This window comes from Capsicum annuum, chromosome 9 (assembly GCF_002878395.1).
Source record: "Capsicum annuum cultivar UCD-10X-F1 chromosome 9, UCD10Xv1.1, whole genome shotgun sequence".
In the NCBI taxonomy this organism is placed as follows: domain Eukaryota; kingdom Viridiplantae; phylum Streptophyta; class Magnoliopsida; order Solanales; family Solanaceae; genus Capsicum; species Capsicum annuum.
The window spans coordinates 78405589-78424094 of NC_061119.1; the positions used below are offsets into that span (position 1 = coordinate 78405589).

The following is an 18506-nucleotide window of genomic DNA, read 5'->3' on the forward strand; positions in this document are numbered from 1 at the left end:
GTGGTTTCTCTTGATTTGCTTTTATTGGTATAGCTATTGCTTCTTTGCGTTTGGCTCTTGTTGTGCGGCCATTTAGAGAATATTTGTAACCCTTTTTTGTTATAGTGGAGCAATTTGGATCTCTGTGATCCCGTGGTTGTTACCTTCGACTTGAAGGGTTTTTCCACGTAAAATTTGGTGTACTTTACTTTTTTTGTTTTCGTATTTACCTCTTTCCATCATAACAAGTGGCATCAAAGTCTTGGTTATCTATCAAGGATTTTGGGATGGAGGAAAATATGAGCAAGATGGTATGTTTTAATGGGAACAATTACAACATAGGAAGAGCAAGATGAAAGATCTTATATTTGTGAAGAAGATGCATTTTCCCATTTTTTCTGCTCATAAACCCGTGAATATAATTGATGAGAATTGGGATTTTGAGCACCAACAAATATGTGGATATATAAGGCAATGGGTTGAAGACAATGTTCGCAATCATATTGTGAATGAGACACATGCTAGAACATTGTGGGAAAAGTTGGAGACATTTTACACTTCAAAATCAGGCAATAACAAGTTGTTCCTACTAAAACAATTGATGACCTTTACATACAAGGAGCACAGTCATATTCGTGACCATATAAATGATTTTCAAGGTGTCCTTGATCAATTTTCTTGAATGAGTGTTAATTTCGACGATGAGATACAAGGACTTTGGCTTCTGAATACTCTAACCAGATTCTTTGTGTTTCTTTAACAAATTCAGCTCCTGGTGGCAAGGTGACTATGGAATTGCTAAGAGTGGTGTTTTGAATGAAGAAGTTAGGAGAAAATCTCAAGGTTGTCCTCGTACTCAGATGTTCTATTTATAGAAGATCGAGAGAGACAAAACAAGAAATGCAAGAAATAGAGGTAAAAGTAGAAACAAGTCAAGGTCAGGGTATGAGAGTTGTCCATGCTATCATCGTGGCTAGAAAAAACATTAAAAAGTTTTGCAATAAGTTGAAGCAAGAGACTAGAGAAGGAAAGAAAGAGGAAAAATAACGGAAACAATGTTGTTGCTTTTGTCAGAGATAACCTTCTCGTTGCTTGTGATAAGCATGTCATCAATTTCGTATCCCATGATACTAGTTGGATAGTAGATTCTGGAGCTACATTTCATGTCACATCGAGGAATGACTTCTTTTCATCTTATGCTAGTTCATCATATTATCCCATGTCACACGGGTTCAAGCCTTGGAAACAGCCTCTTGCAGAAATGTATGGTAAGGCTGCGTACGATGCACCCTTGTGGTGGGGCCTTCCCCGGACACCTCACATAGCGGTAGCTTTAGTGCACCGGGCTGCTCTTTTCTCCTGTTAACTAGAGTGTTGAAGATGGGCAATGCTGGTAAGGTCAAGGTGTTTGGTTTTGGCACGGTCTGTTTGAAGACTAATATTGGTACAATGTTAGTCCTTCAGAATGTCAAACATGCTCCATACATTCCTCTAAACTTGATATCTGTAGGGCAACTAAATGATGATGACTATTATAATGACTTCTTCAATGGGCAATGGAAGCTCACCCAAGGCGCATTAGTTGTGGCTCGAGGAAGAGAGTATTCTAATTTATACGTGACTCAAGGATTTGTCCTTAATGATTGAATTTGGTGAAAAATGACAATTTATCTCAGAATTATGGCACAAGAGGCTCAGTCATATAAGCGAGAGGGGACTCACGTGTTTGGCTAAGAAGAGTCTGCTTGCTGATGTGAAACAAACAAAGGTGAAAAGATGTGTTCACTGCTTAGTCGGAAAATAGAAGAGTTTTTTTTCGTGGTCATTCCCCGTTAAAAAAACCTGAACTGTTGGAGCTAGTACACTCTGATTTGTGTGGTCCTTTTATAGTGAAGTCACAAGGTGGTGCACCTTGCTTTGCGACTTTCATTGATGATCATTCTCTCAAGCTCCGGGTATATCCTTTAAAATCCAAAGATCAAGTGCTTGATGTGTTTAAGGAATTTCAAGCCTTATATGAGAGACAAATCAAGAAGAAACTAAAATGTATTCGCACTGACAATGGCGGTGAATATGTTGGTCCTTTTTATAACTATTGCAAATCACAAGGAATTCATCATCAGAAAAATCCACCCAAGACGCTTCAATTGAATGGCTTGGCAGAAAGGATGAATAGAACTCTAGTTGAGAGTGTTAGATGTGTACTTTTCGAGGCTAAACTTCCAAATTCCTTTTGGGCAGAAGCACTTAATACCGTTTCTTATGTTATCAACTTGTCCTCGGGAGTTGCTTTGGATGGTGATATTCCAAATAGAGTATGGTTTGCTAAGGATGTTTCCTATGATCACTTGAAAGTTTTTGGGTGTAAAGCTTGTGTGCATGTTTCAAAAGATGAGAGGTCAAAACTAGATGTCAAGACTAAGCAGTGCATCTTCATTGGTTATGGTCAAAATGAGTTAGGGTATCACTTTTGTGATCCAGTTAATAAGAAGCTTATTAGAAGTTGTGATGCAGTGTTCTTTGAAGATCAAACTATTGAAGATATTGAAAAGACTAGATTCTCAATAAAATGAGAGCTTAGTTGATGTTGATCCAGTTCTTATTGTTGATACATCTATTGCACACGAAGGAACCCAAGATAATAATGCAGATGATGATCTAATGGGTGTAGAACCTATAGACGGTTTAATTAATGATGTTGTGGTTGATCAACAACCAACTCTTGCTCAGATAACTACTGCAAATGTTCTTGAAACCTCTTGTAGAAGATCTTCTAGGGAGAAGCAAAGGTCAATTTATTATTCTCCAAATGAGTATGTACTTTTGACAGACATGGGAGAAACTTGGAGATTATGATGAGCCATGCAAGATACTCACAGAGATAAGTGGGTAGAAGCTACGGAAGATACGATGAAGTCACTCCACGAGGATGGCACATATGAGTTAGTGGAATTACCGAAAGGTAAGAAAGCTCTAACAAACAAATGGATCTTTAGAGCAAAGCAAGAGCAGCATACCTCTGCGCCTAGATATAAGGCGAGGCTAATTGTTAAAATCTTTGGCTAGAGAAAGGGAGTTGACTTTGATAAAATTTTCTCTCTTGTTGTGAAAATGTCTTCTATTCATATGGTGCTAGGCTTAGCTGCAAGTTTAGATTTAGAGGTTTAGCAGATGGATGTCAAGATTGCTTTTCTTTATGGTGATTTAGATGAAGAGATTTACATGGAGTAGCCTGAAGGTTTTGTATTCAAAGAAAAAGAAAACTATGTCTGCAAATTGAGAAAAAGCTTTTATGGCTTGAAACAAGCTCTAAGACAATGGTATTTGAAGTTTGAATTTGTCATTGAAAAGCAAGAATACAAGAAAACTTTTTCAAATCACTGTGCATTCTTTGAGAAGTTCTCTGATGATGATTTCACTACTTATGTGGATGATATGCTAATTGTTGGCAAAACTAAATCTAGAATTGTAATCCTTAAGAAAAAGTTGAGCAAATCTTTTGCGATGAAGGACTTAGGGCCACTAAGGAAAATTTTAGGCATCCAAATACACAGAGATAGAGATAAAGAGGAGTTATCATTATCCCAACAATACATTGTGAAGATATTGAAGAGGTTCAATATGACAGAAACAAAAGTGGTTAGTACTCCTCTTGCTAAACACTTCAAATTGAGTACGATCCAGAGTCTATCTACTAACGAAGAAAAGCAAGAAATGTCTTCTATTCCCTACTCCTCTGGAGTTGATAGTTTGATGTATGCTATGGTTTGCACTAGACCAGATATTGCACATGCCGTTAGTACTGTTAGCAAATTGTTGGCATTGTTAGCAAATTTCTTTCTAATCCTGGAAAGGAACATTGGAATGTTGTAAAATGGATACTAAGATATTTGAAGGGTATTGCAGATATGAAGTTGTGCAATGGTAGTGGCACACCTGAACTTGGTTTCTACACAAACTCTGATTTGGGAGGTAATCTTGACAACTCAAGATCCACTTCCAGTTATTTGATCACTTTTGCAAGGGGAGCTATTTCATGGCAATTAAGACTACTGAAGTGTATTGGTCTATCCACCACAGAAGCCGAATATATTGCTATCGCTGAAGGTGTAAAAGAATTGCTTTGGATGAAGAAATTTATGAAAGATCTCGACTTTGAGCAATCGAGATTCGTCTTATTTTGTGATAATCAGAGTGCTATTTATCTCACCATGCACTCCATTTTTCATTCTAAGTCCAAGCATATTACTAGGAAGTATCATTGGATTAAAATAGCCGTGGAAGAGAAATTATTTGAGGTAGAGAAGATACACACCGATGACAATCCTTTAGATATGCTAACAAAAGTGGTGGTTGTAGAGAAGCACGAGTATTGTAGAACTTTGGCAGGCATGAAGCCTGTCATGTGTTCCTCCGCTTGAAGATCCATTTGGCCCCTTGGCTGGAGGGAGAGTTTGTTGGACTATGGCACATATTCCAGCCAAAGTGCAGTTTTTCCTCTCCGACCAGCCAACTTCAGATCGCGTTTTCTGGCTCATTCACTGTTGGATCGGGCTGAAATTTTTACTGAGTGTTGCTAACATCTTGGTGTTTGATTTGAATGGTGGAGAACGAATTTGGAGGTTCGTAGCATCCAGTTTTGAGTCCCGACAGTAGCTCCGTTTCGGGTGGTTTCTCTTGATTTGCTTTTGTTGGTGTATCTATTGCTTCTCCGTGTTTGACTCTTGTTGTGTGACCATTTGGAAAATATTTGTGACCCTTTTATTGTTATAGTGGAGCAATTTGGATCTCTGTGATCCCGTGGTTGTTACCTTCGTCTTGAAGGGGTTTTCCACGTTAAATTTGGTGTTTTTACTTTCTTTGTTTTCGTATTTACCTCTTTCCGTCATAAATGGGGGGGGGGGGGGGGTTGGTAGGCAGTGGAGTAAAAAAAATTTGTATTTCTTTTGAAAAAACTTTGGAGGGGGGCGGGGTAGGGGTTGAGTTATTTTGAGAGGTATGAATATTGCAACTTTTTTTCACTACTTTGTTTAAGGAACTCATTTTCCTTGCTTGAACTTGTTTTCCTAGGAAAATTATTTTTTTAAATTTTTAGTCAAATGAACATGAGAAAATAGGAAAACATTTTTCATAAAACATTTTCCTTCATAAATCCAACAAACCCAGGTTTCAGTACAAACTTTTCGCAATCTACAACAATAACAACAACAACAAAGCCGTGTATTCCTACACTGTGGGGGTCTGGGGAGGGTAAAATGTACGCAGTCCATACCACTACCTCCGGAGAGGTAGCAAGGCTGTTTTCGATAGACCCCCGGCTTCGGACAAAGAATAATAAGTAAATTCATAATAAAGCGTGAAACACGTTGGAACAATAAAAATAAGGCATCCACACAGTAGAACCCTATACTAACAAATCAAAGGCACCCTCACCCACAATACCCCACCCCAAAGCTCTCCTAGCTTCCGACTACAGCCCACCTGCAGGCACTAACCTTCTACTCTTATCCGCGTCCTCCACAGCTTCCTATCTAGGGTCATGTTCTCCGTAAAATGTAACTGCTCTATGTCCCGTCTAATCACTTCCCTCCAATATTTCTTTGGCCTACCCCTACCCCGCCTGAAACCATCGAAAGCCAGTCTCTCACACCTACGAACTGGGGCATTCGCGCCCCTTCTACTCACATGCCCGAACCATCTCACCTGAATTTCCCGCATCTTGTCCTCCACCGAAGCCACTCCAACCTTCTCCCGAATAATCTCATTCCTAACCCTATCACTCCTAGTAAGCCCACACATCCAACGCAACATCCGCATTTCCGCCACCTTCAATTTTTGGATATGGGCGTTCTTTACTGGCAACACTCCGCTCCATATAACATGGCTGGACGAATTGCCATTCTGTAAAATTTTTCTTTAAGTTTGAGCGGCACCTTCTTATCACACAACACTCTCGAGGCTAGCCTCCACTTCATCCAACCTGCCCCAATCCGGTGGGAGATATCCTCATCAATCTCACCATTTTCCAAGGACCCGAGATACTTAAAACTATCCCTCCTACACACCACCTGAGAGTCCAACCTAACTACCAACTCGTCCTCCTGCCTCAAGTCATTAAACTTGCATTCCATATACTCTGTCTTGCTTCTACTCAACCTGAACCCTGTAGACTAAGTGTTTGTCTCCAAACCTCTAATTTATCATTCACACCTCCCCGCGTCTCATCAATCAACACTACATCATCCGCAAAAAGCATGCACCAAGGCACCTCACCTTGAATACGCCACGTTATAAAATCCATCACCAAAGCAAACAGAAAAGGGCTAAGAGTCGATCCCTGATGCAACCGGAAAATGCTCAGAATCTCCTCTCGCCGTCCTCACCTGGGTCTTAGCTCCTTCATACATGTCCTTAATCGATCTGATGTAAGCCACCGGGACCCCACTCACCTCCAAGCATCTCCAAAGAACCTCCTTAGGAACTTTGTCGTATGCCTTCTCCAAGTCGATATATACCATGTGGAGATCCTTCTTCCTTTCCCTATACTGCTCCACCAGTCTTCGCACCAGGTGAATTGCCTCCGTCGTTGAGCGACCGGGCATAAGGCCAAACTGGTTCTCCGAAATAGACACTATCTTCCTCAACCTCCGCTCTACCACTCTCTCCCAAATCTTCATAGTATAACTTAACAACTTAATACCCCTGTAGTTGTTGCAACTCTGGATGTCACCCTTGTTCTTATATAGAGGAATCATGGTGCTCCACCTCCACGCCTCAGGCATTTTTACCGTTTTGAAAATGCCATTAAACAATTCGGTCAACCACCTTAAACTAGCCCTACCAGCAAACTTCCAAAAGTCCACAGGGATCTCGTTTGGCCCTGTCGCCCTACCCCTCCGCATTTTGCGAATAGCCTCACTGACCTCCTCCACCTTAAAACGCCTACAATACCTGAAATTGTGACCTCTCTGAGTGCTCCAGCTCTCCTAGCACAATGTCCCTGTCCCCCTCATCATTCCAAAGTCTTGTGAAAATACGACTGCCATCTTCTCTTAATATGAGCGTCCTCCACCAGCACACTACCATCCTTCCCCTTAATGCACTTCACTTGGTCTAGCTCACGACCCTTTCTCTCCCTCGCCTTAGCAAGCCTATACAACCTTTTTTCCCCACCTCGCTCCTCCAACCCCGCATACAAGCTCTCAAAACCTGCCGTCTTAGCAGCCGTAACTACTAACTTAGCCTCTTTCCTAGCTAACTTGTACTCTTCCTTACTAGCCCGCTTATCCTCTTCATTCGTACTCTCAACCAACTTAGCATATGCCCCCTTCTTAGTCTCCACTTTCTTCTTTACTTCTTCATTCCACCACCAATCCCCCTGCCGCTGACCAGCCCGGCCCCTCGAGATACCCAACACCTTTCTAGCTGTCTCCCTGATACACCTAGCAGCCCTATCCCATATACCATCCACGTCGCCCCTACATTCCCACACCCCCATCTTCGCCATGTTCTCCCCTATCTCCAACGCACTAACCGGAGTCAAGCCCCCGCACTTAATTCTAGGACGCCCCTCCCCTCCCTTCCTCTTCCTATCCTTCTTTAAGCTCAAATCCATCACCAGAAGCCTGTGCTGGGACAAAAGGTTCTCAATCGGGATGACTTTACAGTCCTTGCACAGCACCCTATCCCCGTTCCGAAGCAGCAGAAAGTCAATCTGCGTCTTAGCTATTGCGCTTCGGAAGGTGATCAGGTGATCCTCCTTCTTCGGAAAGCTCGAATTCACTACTACCAACCTAAAGGCCCTCGCAAAGTCCAATAAAGCAACTCCTTCATCATTCCTCTCCCCAAAACCATAACCCCCATGCACATCGCCATAGCCCCCCGGTACCACCCTGATGTGACCATTGAAATCCCCTGCTACAACAATCTTCTCAGAGCTTGGCACACCTCTTACCACCTCATCCAAAGCCTCCCAAAACCGCTTCTTCTCCTCCCCGTCCAAGCCCACCTAAGGCGCATAAACACCACACACGTTCAAAGTACACCCCCCAATGACTAACTTAATCGTCATCAGCCTATCATTGACCCTCCTAATCTTCGCTACTTACCCTCTAAATTCTTCATCTACTAAGATGCGTACTCCATACCTACGCCTATCCCTCCCTGAGTACCAAAGCTTGCAACCATCCACATCCCTGGCCTTAGACCCTGCCCACTTGGTCTCCTGAACACATGCAATATTAATCCTCCTCTTTCTAAGAATCTTCACCAGCTCTATTGACTTACCACCCTAAAGGGTTCCTATGTTCCAAGACCCCACCCTCACCCTATCTATACTAGTATCAAGTCTACCTTTACCACCCTTCACTCCACCCCCAACCCTCGACCTAACACCATACTTTGCTCCAGTCCTAAACTAGTCCTCCCCTCTTCCCCCACCCTGACACCCGTCCCCAGGCCCAAACCCCTCGGACATGACCCTACCCTGTCATCGACGCCCAAAGCCACGACCCTACCCTGGATGATGGAGATGGGCGACGACTTGGAGGTGTGGGTGGTTTGATGGTTGTTGCTGTTGGTCGACGGTCAGGACGATCGGGGAAGCCGACGGGATTTCGCCGGTGATGTCGAGAGAGGGGAAAGCCGGCGAGGTGACTGGTGGTTGGCCGGCGGCTTCTCTTTTGCCTTAGAGAGAAGGGAGAGAAGAGAGGTAGAGAGAGAAAATTGATGGATTTAACATAGACCCAAAAGGGTTCTTCCTGTTAATGACATATGCTAATGCTTTTGTGATGTGGCAGTGTTTCCCGATGGAAGTGCCTCAGCTGCTCAGCTCGTCTCTGCAGGTAACTGTAGTTCTCTTCTTTGTCTTTTTTGTTTTTTTCTAGGCACTACAACATGTATGTCTACCTCTTCATTTATCGGATGGTTTCATGTGGTTCCATGATTGTTGCTAGAAATTAATAATCACGTGCTTGACTGAGGGAGATGATCGCGATCCTTCCAAGGCAGCTGTAAAAGCATCATCATCAGCCCTGCTGGCAAGGATTTTGGTGATGAACACTAATTATCTAGCGCAGCTGACTTCTGATCCATCACTGTTTACACACCTTCAGAAATCTGGTTTTCCTGGTGAAGAAAATATACTCCTTTGCCTTGTCGACGTATGGCTTGAAAAGGTAAGTTATGTGATTAAATTTTATGTTTTATAGATATTGTTGTGATTGATGGTTTCCTTTAGGACCTCTACAAAACCTGACCTGATACTTATGAAAGTAAGGTGCATTCTTGGTTTGTCTGTTAAATCAAAATATTAATATTTCTCCTTGCTGTATCAAGGTGCAAATATGTGAGCCAGGATCATTACGATCCCAGTTGAGCATAGTGTTGTCGAAGGTGCTTAAGCCGTGAAGCGAGGCTCAAAACGTGTTACGAGTGTTTCGTCTCGCTTAATGTGTGCTTCAGTATTGCCTTCAAGGTTCTAAGGCATGCTTTTCCTTGCCAATGAGCCTCTTGTGAAGAGACGACATGAAACAATTGATATTTCACTTTATCGTAACTTTTTTCAATTTCTTTGTTCATATATTTTTCATATTCATGCTTATAACTGTTAGTCTTGGACTAAAGATTCATATTTGTATTTTTTTTCTCCCTTTGCACCTCTTTTCATTAAAGCTCACACTTTGTGCTAAAAACCCCAATGGACCTTAGAACTCTTTTGCGCCTTTTGCTTTTGATAACACTTGACTTGAGCACAAACTATTTAGTATTTTATTGTGGAATAATAGACTTTTGGGCTGTAGTATCATTTGGTGTAAGATGTCATCAAAAGAAATCATTCAGTATGATGAACTATTTGATATATCAATCATGTGTAACTTTTATGGCTATAAATGCACTGCTATAGCAACAAGAGTTGCGATAGTGTCTTGATTCTTTAAATAGTGTATAATATATTAATGTTATCAGTTTTATGAAGCAAGTTTGCTTGTTTCCTTTATTCATTAACACAATAAGATTTTGCTAATGCATCAGAGCCAATCACCAAATTGGTGTTTAGCCTAAACAAAAGTTTGCCATCACCTGGACAAAAACAATGAAAGAGAACAAAAAAATAAAGGGTCCAGGGAAGGGCCTGACCACAAGGGTCTATTATATGCAACCTTACCTTATTTCTGTTAGAGGCTAACAACGAAAGAGATTGTGAGAAATAATGGAGAAAAATATTATTGAATTATGTACCTACATAATTACATTGAGACCATGTTTATAGACATTACAATTCGGTTCTTTTCCAAGTATGTTTTTATATACTATTCCTATTACTACTCATATTCTAACACTCTCCCTTAAGCTGGTGCATACAAGTCATATGTACCTAGCTTGTTACAAATGTAATAAATACGAGGATTAGTGAGGGACTTGGTGAAGATATCGGCAAGTTAATCATTTGACTTTACGAATTTTGTAACAATATCTCCTGAGAGTATCTTTTCTATGAGAAAGTGACAATCAATCTCTATGTGCGTAGTCCTCTCATGAAATACTGGATTTGACACGATATGAAGGGCCGCTTAATTATCACACACAAGTTCCATCTTATCGATCTGAAGAGGGGAGCCTTGGAGTAACTAGTAAAGTTGTTGCTATGTGATCAGGAGGTCACATGTTCAAGCCTTGGAAATAACTCATTACAGAAATGTAAGGTGAGGCTGCGTACAATAGATCTTTGTGGTCGGATCCTTCCTTGGATCCTGCGCATAGCGAGAGCTTAGTGCACCAGGCTGTCCTTTTTAAGTTCCTTCTTGTCGATTTCTCCAATTTTAGTTCTCTTTGCAATTGTTTGAATGAAGATCAGGTGAATAACAACGATATCCTTTTTGAACTCGAGAGTAACCAAACTAAGGAAGACACATTTGAGAGCACGAGGGGCTAATTTATCTTTTCCTGGGGCTATGTTTAGCTAAGTTATAAACAAAGCACGTGCTCCCAAAGACACAAGAGGGGATAGAGTAGAGATGTGATTGAGGAAAAAATATGAAATAGGGAACCTGATTCTGAATAGAAGATGATGACATTCTATTAATTAGATAGCAAGATGCGAGGACTGCATCGCTCCAAAAACGCAACGAACATGGAATTTAATGAGAAGAGTGCGAGCAGTTTCCTTTTTGCTATTTCGTTTTGCTGAGGGGTGTAGTGACAAGATGTCCGGTGAATAATGCCTTGATGAGTCATAAACTCTTAAAATTTGGGAGGACAAGTATTCTAAGACATTATCACTACGAAAAGTACGAATATAAACACCAAATTGGTTTTGTATTTTGGCACAAAAACTTTTGAATATAGAAAATTACTCAGAACAATCTTTTATTAAGATAACCCAAGTATATCTTGAAAAATCATCAATGAAACTAACCAAATAACGAAACCTTAAGAGTCAACTTGCTCTACTAGGACCGCAAATATCAGAATGAACTAATGGGAAAATAGACTCTGAATGACTCTCACTACTATGTGAAAATATAGCACGGATGTGTTTCTCAAGTTGTCACGACTCACAATCTAATGTGGATAAACTAGACAAATTAGGCACCATCTTCTGTAGCTTGGATAAACTCGGATGTCTCAAACATTTGTGAATTAGGTTTGGAGGGTCTGTGAAGGAATTTGAAGAGGTAAGATAGTAAAGGTCTTGTGATTCATGTCCTATGTCGATCGTCTGTCCCGTACTGCAGTCCTGCATGGGAAAAAGATCATCAAAAAATTTTATACCACAATGAAGGGCACGCGTCAAACGACTAACAAATGCAAGATTAAAAAGAGAACTAGGGACATAAAGAACAGAGTCGAGTGACAGAAGATAGTTTGGCTTGTCCAAACCCTTTTGGTTTTGTTTGGAGTTTATTGGCTAAAAGAATAGCGGGAAGAGATTATGAATAAATAATATTAGTCAAAAGTGATTTGTTACCAGAAGCGCCTAAGTCCATGACCCACGATACAAGAATATTAGACTGTGAAACACATGCAAAAGAATTACCCGCAACAGAAGCATTAGGCTGAACCACTGAGGCTACTTGTGGAGACACCTGCTTACTTGCTCGATACTGAAGGAACTCATCATATTCTGGTTGAGCATTATTGGATACTCGATTAGGCTGTGGAGATGTCTGCTTACTCGGTTGATTCCAAAGAAGGTCATTTCCTTTATAGCAGTAGGATCATGATTGGGTGGTGGCAAAATATGACATGTCCTGAGTGGGTCCAAGCTTATGCCAATAACTACACTTTGATCGAGATTTTCCAAAACGACCTCCTTAGGATGATGTGTTCGTTTTTCTATGGTTTGAGATGCAAGAAAAGAAGAGTCAATGGTGGGTGATGAAATTACTTTGTGATTGGGAGACGCGACAAGACGAAGTAGGCGAGGGAATAACTCATCAAATGAAGGAACCATAGGACTAGCTAAAATCTGGTCATATAATGAATCATGGTCTGTAGGAAGCCCAACAAGTGTAAGAACTAGAAACAACGGATGTCTGTTCTCTTGTTGTTTCTCCACATCTGTATTAACGGTTATTAACATTTCAAATTCCTTCATGACTGCTTGTACTTGTCCCAAGTAAGTAGACATATCGTGTTCTTATTTCTTTAAGTAGACATAAAAACGAGATATGTCATTTGTGTTAAAGCATGTGCCTTTTCCCAAACTAAATAACATGTGGGAAAAACACGGGGCAACAACTTGGAATCAATAGATCGCCATAATAGACTACAGAATGGAATGTCAATTTCTCCCATTGTTCTTTGGCTTTCACATTTTCCTCACTAGATTTTTTCTTTTCATCCACCACACTAGCTTCGATCTTTAAGTGATCATGGACACCTTGACCTTAGCACTATAAATCAATCGAGGGAGCCCAAGATAAATAATTTGAACTTCCCACTTTACCTTACAACAACAGCAAGAACAACAATAACAACATACCCGGTGTATTCCCACAAAGTGGGGTCTAGGAAGGGTAAAGTGTACGTAGTCCATACCACTACCTCAGATGAAGTAGAGAGACTGTTCTCGATAGACTCCCGGCTTAGGACAAATAACAGTATAACAAACAAAAAATAAAAGAAAACAACAAAAAGGGATAGCACACCGCTAGCTAATAAAAACAAGACACCCACAAGGTAATACTATAAACGAGCTATTCGAAATCATAAACATCACCAAAATGCCACGAACAAGAGACTTTCCCCCCAAAAAAAATTGAACTTCCCTTTAATGGTACGAAAGTGATCATAGGACTTGAATTTTCAATTTCTGTATTTTTGGAGCCTAAAATATCACACCCAAAAGACATCTTGTGAAATTTGGCTAGAAAGCAACTAGAAACAGTAATCTGAAAATCGTTGGAAAAGGTTTCTGAAAGTCCCCGGAACCTTAAATCCGTCGATTGGAATCTGGAAAATACTGTCGGAAAATTCAGATGCTGGAATGGTTGGTAGATCTGGATGAATCCAACAGTCAAAGATCTTAAAAATCGATCTGCTGAAATTTCGCCAGAAAATCGTACTGTCGCCAGCACATGAGGTGTTGTTTTCCGGTGGATCTGGTTGAGGTTTTATTGCCTGAGATTTTCGAGACTCGTGGCAGTGTTTGGTTTTTCGCACAACACACCCAAATCAGCGGATGACACAATCAACAACTTGTACAGTCGCTAGAATTGACACAAAGGACTGACTAAATTTTTCGAATGTTTCTCTCCGATGCGCTGATACCATGTGAGAAATAATGGAGAAAAATATTATTGAATTGTGTACCTACATAATTATATTGAGACCCTATGAATAGACACTACAATACAATAATACAATCTTTTTCCTAGTAAGATTTGGTATACTATTCCTATTCCTGTTCATATTCTAACAGAGATAACCTCTACAAAACAACAATTCCGGAGAAGTGATGATGAAGTCTACCATATTTGGCACATCATGTACTTCCTGAAGCTTACACCAGAAATCCAACATACACGAATATTATATTTATGTTTGATAACCAAGAAATCACCGAAGGGTAAAGACTCACGGTTTGAAACAAATGGATTAAGGCCAGCCCCTCTACCATTTTCCACTTAAAATACCAGACTTTTGTCTGCGGCAGGGTGCAAACCAGTGACATGCGCCTAACCCACACATCACAGACATCTCTACTTTAGCACCTATAAAAAGCTTGCTTACCTTCAAAACTCCTAGAATGTCTTTTTTTCCATAGTACCCAACATCACTGGTTGGGATTGTCCTCCATACTTTCTTAAATGATTTGTTCCTTTACCGTAACATGGTGGTAGATCCCTCAACTCTCCTTCCCCTTGCCCCTTCTGGTTGAGAGTCTGCCTCTTCAATATCGAGAACGACCTTTTCCAGTTCATGAAGGAGCATGGTCATCATCTGTAAATTATTTATAAACTTTCTTGAATGATTTGCTCCTTCCTTTACCCTAACATGACAGTAGATCCCTCGACTCCCCTCTCCTTTTGCCCCTTCTGGATGAGAGTCTGCTTCTTCAGCATCCAGAATCACCTTTTCCAGTTCATGGAGGAGTAAGGCCATCATCTGTAAATTATTTATCCTTTTTTATAGTGGGTTCATATCGTCAAGTCTGTACTGGCACTTGGAGGTTTTCCATCTTCCCAATCCTTCTATAGAAGGTTTGGGGAAGTTTAGCCTGAAATTCTTCTTTGAACCAAGTTCTGTTAACAGCTTTGTGTAGTTTTCCTCACCTGACATTTTATGTTATTGTTGGTCTTTTGTTTTATGAATTTTTCTCAGGTTGACAATGTTACCTCTTTCCAGAGGAAGACAATTGGTTTGGCCCTCTCTATAATTTTAACTTTGAGGTTGCCTCAAGTACTTGATAAACTTGATCAGATTATGAGGTATTTGATTGAATTTGTAATAGTGAGATTTATTTATGTATTTGCTTTTAATATTATCCTAATATGATATGTACATTTTGTTTATGCTAATCTAACCTCTTTGCTTTTGATAGTGTATGTACTAGTGTTATACTGGGTGGAAATGAGGATTTAAGTGAAGAAGAGTGTAGGTATGGTCTGATAATCTTGTTTTTTTTTTTTTTTACTTTAATGGCTGTTGAGATTTTTACAACTGACGGGATTATCGTTGTATTATAAAATGTATAACCACAGTAGTGACAGTGTCAGCTCTAGCAAGCCTCATGTGCCAAGTAAGGAGTTGAGGAGGAGACAGGTAAACCCTGGTGCTAGTACTTATAAATGAATAGGGCGATGTAGCTTTTTACCGAATCGGTTTCTTAGTGAGATTTTTCCTTTTAGATGAAACTCTCGGACCCTATAAACCAGATTTCATTGGAGAACTCAGTTAGAGACAATCTTCAAACTTGTTCAGCTCTTCACAGTGGGGAGTCCTTTAATGCAGCCATTGGTAGACTGCACCCTGCAGTACTCGATCAATTAAAACAAGCATTGAAGATGCCATGAGTTAAATACTGGGTGTCAATTCTTGATGTAATTTTCTAAGTTGGTCTTTGACTTCCAATGATCTCACCAAGGCGTAAGAAAGGTGAGTCGTTCTCTATGTGGATGCATTTAAGTTTCTTCCTTCTCCTTGATCCTCAAATACAGGAATTTTTTGTTTTAATATAATGTGGACATATATTAAAGATAGGTGCATATATCACTGCATTGAATCTGTTATAATTTAAGAGAATACATGTACTAGTGAATGATTATAATAAAACTTGCTGTATGAAAATTCTGCATAAACTTCCTGTGTTAACCTTGATATATGTGTGTTTTCTTGATTACACTGGAAAACTGTGTGATATGTCTCAAATGTCTCTTCGTATTCACTCTCAAGTATGAACAAAAATGTTCAAAGAGGAGGTGAAGCATTATGCTGCCAGATTTCTTTCACATTCAAATATAGTTTGGTTCAAGCGCAAGTCATTTCCTCTCACTTTTGTAAATTGAAAAATTGACGAAGTAGCTGGCAAAAATTGGAATAGCATGGAGATTGTCGTAATGTAGTCCAATGGTTTCTAAATCTATTATCTTTTGAAATTGTAAGGTATAGGTTTCTTAACTTAATTGATTTACTGTAGACTTACAGTTGATCATTGCAGCATGCAAAACATCTATTGGGCATCTCATTTTAACTCATGTTACTTTTTGCTTGTTGCTTGATAGACTATCTTCACTCTAATATTGAAACCCCCCCACTCACCACCCAACCCATCCACAGTACTTCTTTTCCCGTATCTCTCTGGCTCTGACTCTTTGTGCCTGGTTTGTGTTCCTTATCAAATCATATAAATATGCAAGTTAGTTTGCTGATGAATGTAACATTCTTAGGAAACTCCAGTTATTTGCTTCCATGTGTATGTTTCGTAGCTTTACTGAGGTCAAAACTGATGTATTCTTCTACTGTTCAGGTCTCACCTAGAAGCATGCTGCTGCCTGTTATTAATGAAGTTCCATTTTTTCGCCCCTATTGTTTGGTTGGATTTTGTTGTGCTGCTTGGGTGAGGACCAGTTCACTTGTTTTGCCCTAGTTGTGCAGGGGTGAGGGTGATGTTGCTATTTAAGGGCATTCTCCACTTAGGCACCCAATTTTTCTTCCATTTGGTGTTCGGGCTTACGTTGTAAATAGCATGATCCTCTCATGTCGTGGTTTTTAAGGCATAAGGATCTGATCTTGAGGTCTCAAGTACACGTAATACCGGATAGTGTGCAGTTATGATGGCTGGGTTCAGTATTTTCACCTCTTCAATGTTATACGGAGTGTCATATTTCTTGTGTGAAAAAGTGGCGGCAATTTACCCTTTGCTCAAAGCAGGGTAGGACAATGATGGAACCATTCATTGGAGACGACAATTCGCATTAGCCAACAAATCTGGTTGTGCGCTTGTGCCTTTTTCATTTCTGTGATGTGTTTGCAACTAGGGGAAAGGGTCAAACTAACCCCTCTACTTTTGAATATTGTCTACATGCACCCCCGTTATACTATCCCGTCATATTACCCCTACCATAATACTATCTGGCCATATTTACCCTTCTACTTCCAATTTTTTTTTATATTTAACCTTCATTATATTATCCGCCAAATTTCGCGAGACTTAGTGACAGCTAACAATAATATACCTAGTAAAATCCCACTTGGGAGAGGGTAGAGTGCGCAGATCTTACCACTATCTTGAGAGGTTGTTTATGAAAGTTTCTTGAGTCAAGTGTAGCAAATTCAGTTACAAAGAAGAAAATAGTGAAGAAAGTATAGCAACTAATAAGGTAATAATACAAAGTCTACAAATAAACATGGACAACAAAATAGTGCCATAGTCAAAATGCTATAAACAATAGACTATGATAGATATAGTAGAGATATGACAAACACCGACAAGCCTATACCCTTGAGAAACGAGGCAATACTCATGTGCAATCCCCCAAATTCCTTTTATTTTAGGCACTATTTCTTCTGCTTCCTCCATTTTCTGAAGTAATCATAATCATTATTGTAATGCTTCATAAACTTCAGAACTAATAACTAAAAAAGGGTCTATTTAATATCCTTAATGTATCAGCATGACCTTCATGTGAGATTTCCTATAGTAGTTTTTTAGCTATAAACTTTATAGCTACCAACTAAAAAAGGGTCTATTTCATTATTGTTTCAACTCTACTACATATCACTAGATTGCTTTTTATTATTTACCTCATTGGTTTGCAAATTATGGTACTTCATATGAGATTTTCTATAGTAGCTGCAAATTATGGTACTTCGTGTGAGATTTCCTATAGAAGTTGCAATTTGCAAATTATGGTACTTCATGTGAGATTTACAGTAGAAGTTGAGGGATTTTTTTAAGAGAGATCGATAGCAGGTTAACTAATGAGTAGATATTTTAAATCAAAAGTGCTTACTTTGTTCAACCCAATGACCCATCATTGCTTGCTCTACCAATTCCGTTAGACACCATAATATGTAGGCATTTATGTTTTCCAATATAGCAATTTGTGTGATTTATTTTGTGAAATTTCACTTTCTCAATACATAGATTCTCTCCACGAACACTTTTCTACTTGATGAGTGGATGATCCTGGTAAAGAAATCATTATTTGATTATTACTTTTTGGCAAGATACTTTATTAACTTTTGTTAAAGTATTCAATCTGATAGAGAACGTTGCTTGAGAACAATTAATATCAAGTGGTTGGATGAATTGGGAAATATCGAGCTTATCATCTACAATGGTAATTTTAGAAAATGGCGGAGGAAGGAAAACAGTAAGTGCCTTAAATAAGAGGCATTTAGAAGATTGTGTTGCCGTTAGGATTATGGATGTTTTTTAAAATATTGCTAATTGTTAGGGTAAATTTGATATGATAGTATTAAGGTAGGGGTAAATTTGGTTGGATAGTGTAAGGGAGGATAAATATAAATAATATTTCAAAATAGCGGACGGTAAATTTGATCATTTTTCCTTTAAACAG

At 39.6% G+C, this 18506-nt stretch overlaps 1 protein-coding gene across 2 annotated transcripts in view; it reads left to right on the forward strand.

Annotated features, from left to right (window-relative positions):
- The window catches only part of LOC107842599 (importin-11), a gene marked incomplete at its 5' end in the record, with an annotated part of 62411 nt that extends 45335 nt beyond the window's left edge, over positions 1-17076 (forward strand). Inside the window, 7 exon segments of one of the 2 annotated variants that reach the window (XM_047396863.1) lie at positions 8778-8822; positions 8934-9155; positions 14806-14912; positions 15026-15082; positions 15186-15246; positions 15333-15579; positions 16451-17076. In XM_047396863.1, coding sequence (XP_047252819.1) covers positions 8778-8822; positions 8934-9155; positions 14806-14912; positions 15026-15082; positions 15186-15246; positions 15333-15497 — 657 coding nt within the window. 2 annotated transcript variants of the gene reach the window in all.
- Positions 17077-18506: the final 1430 nt, after the last annotated feature.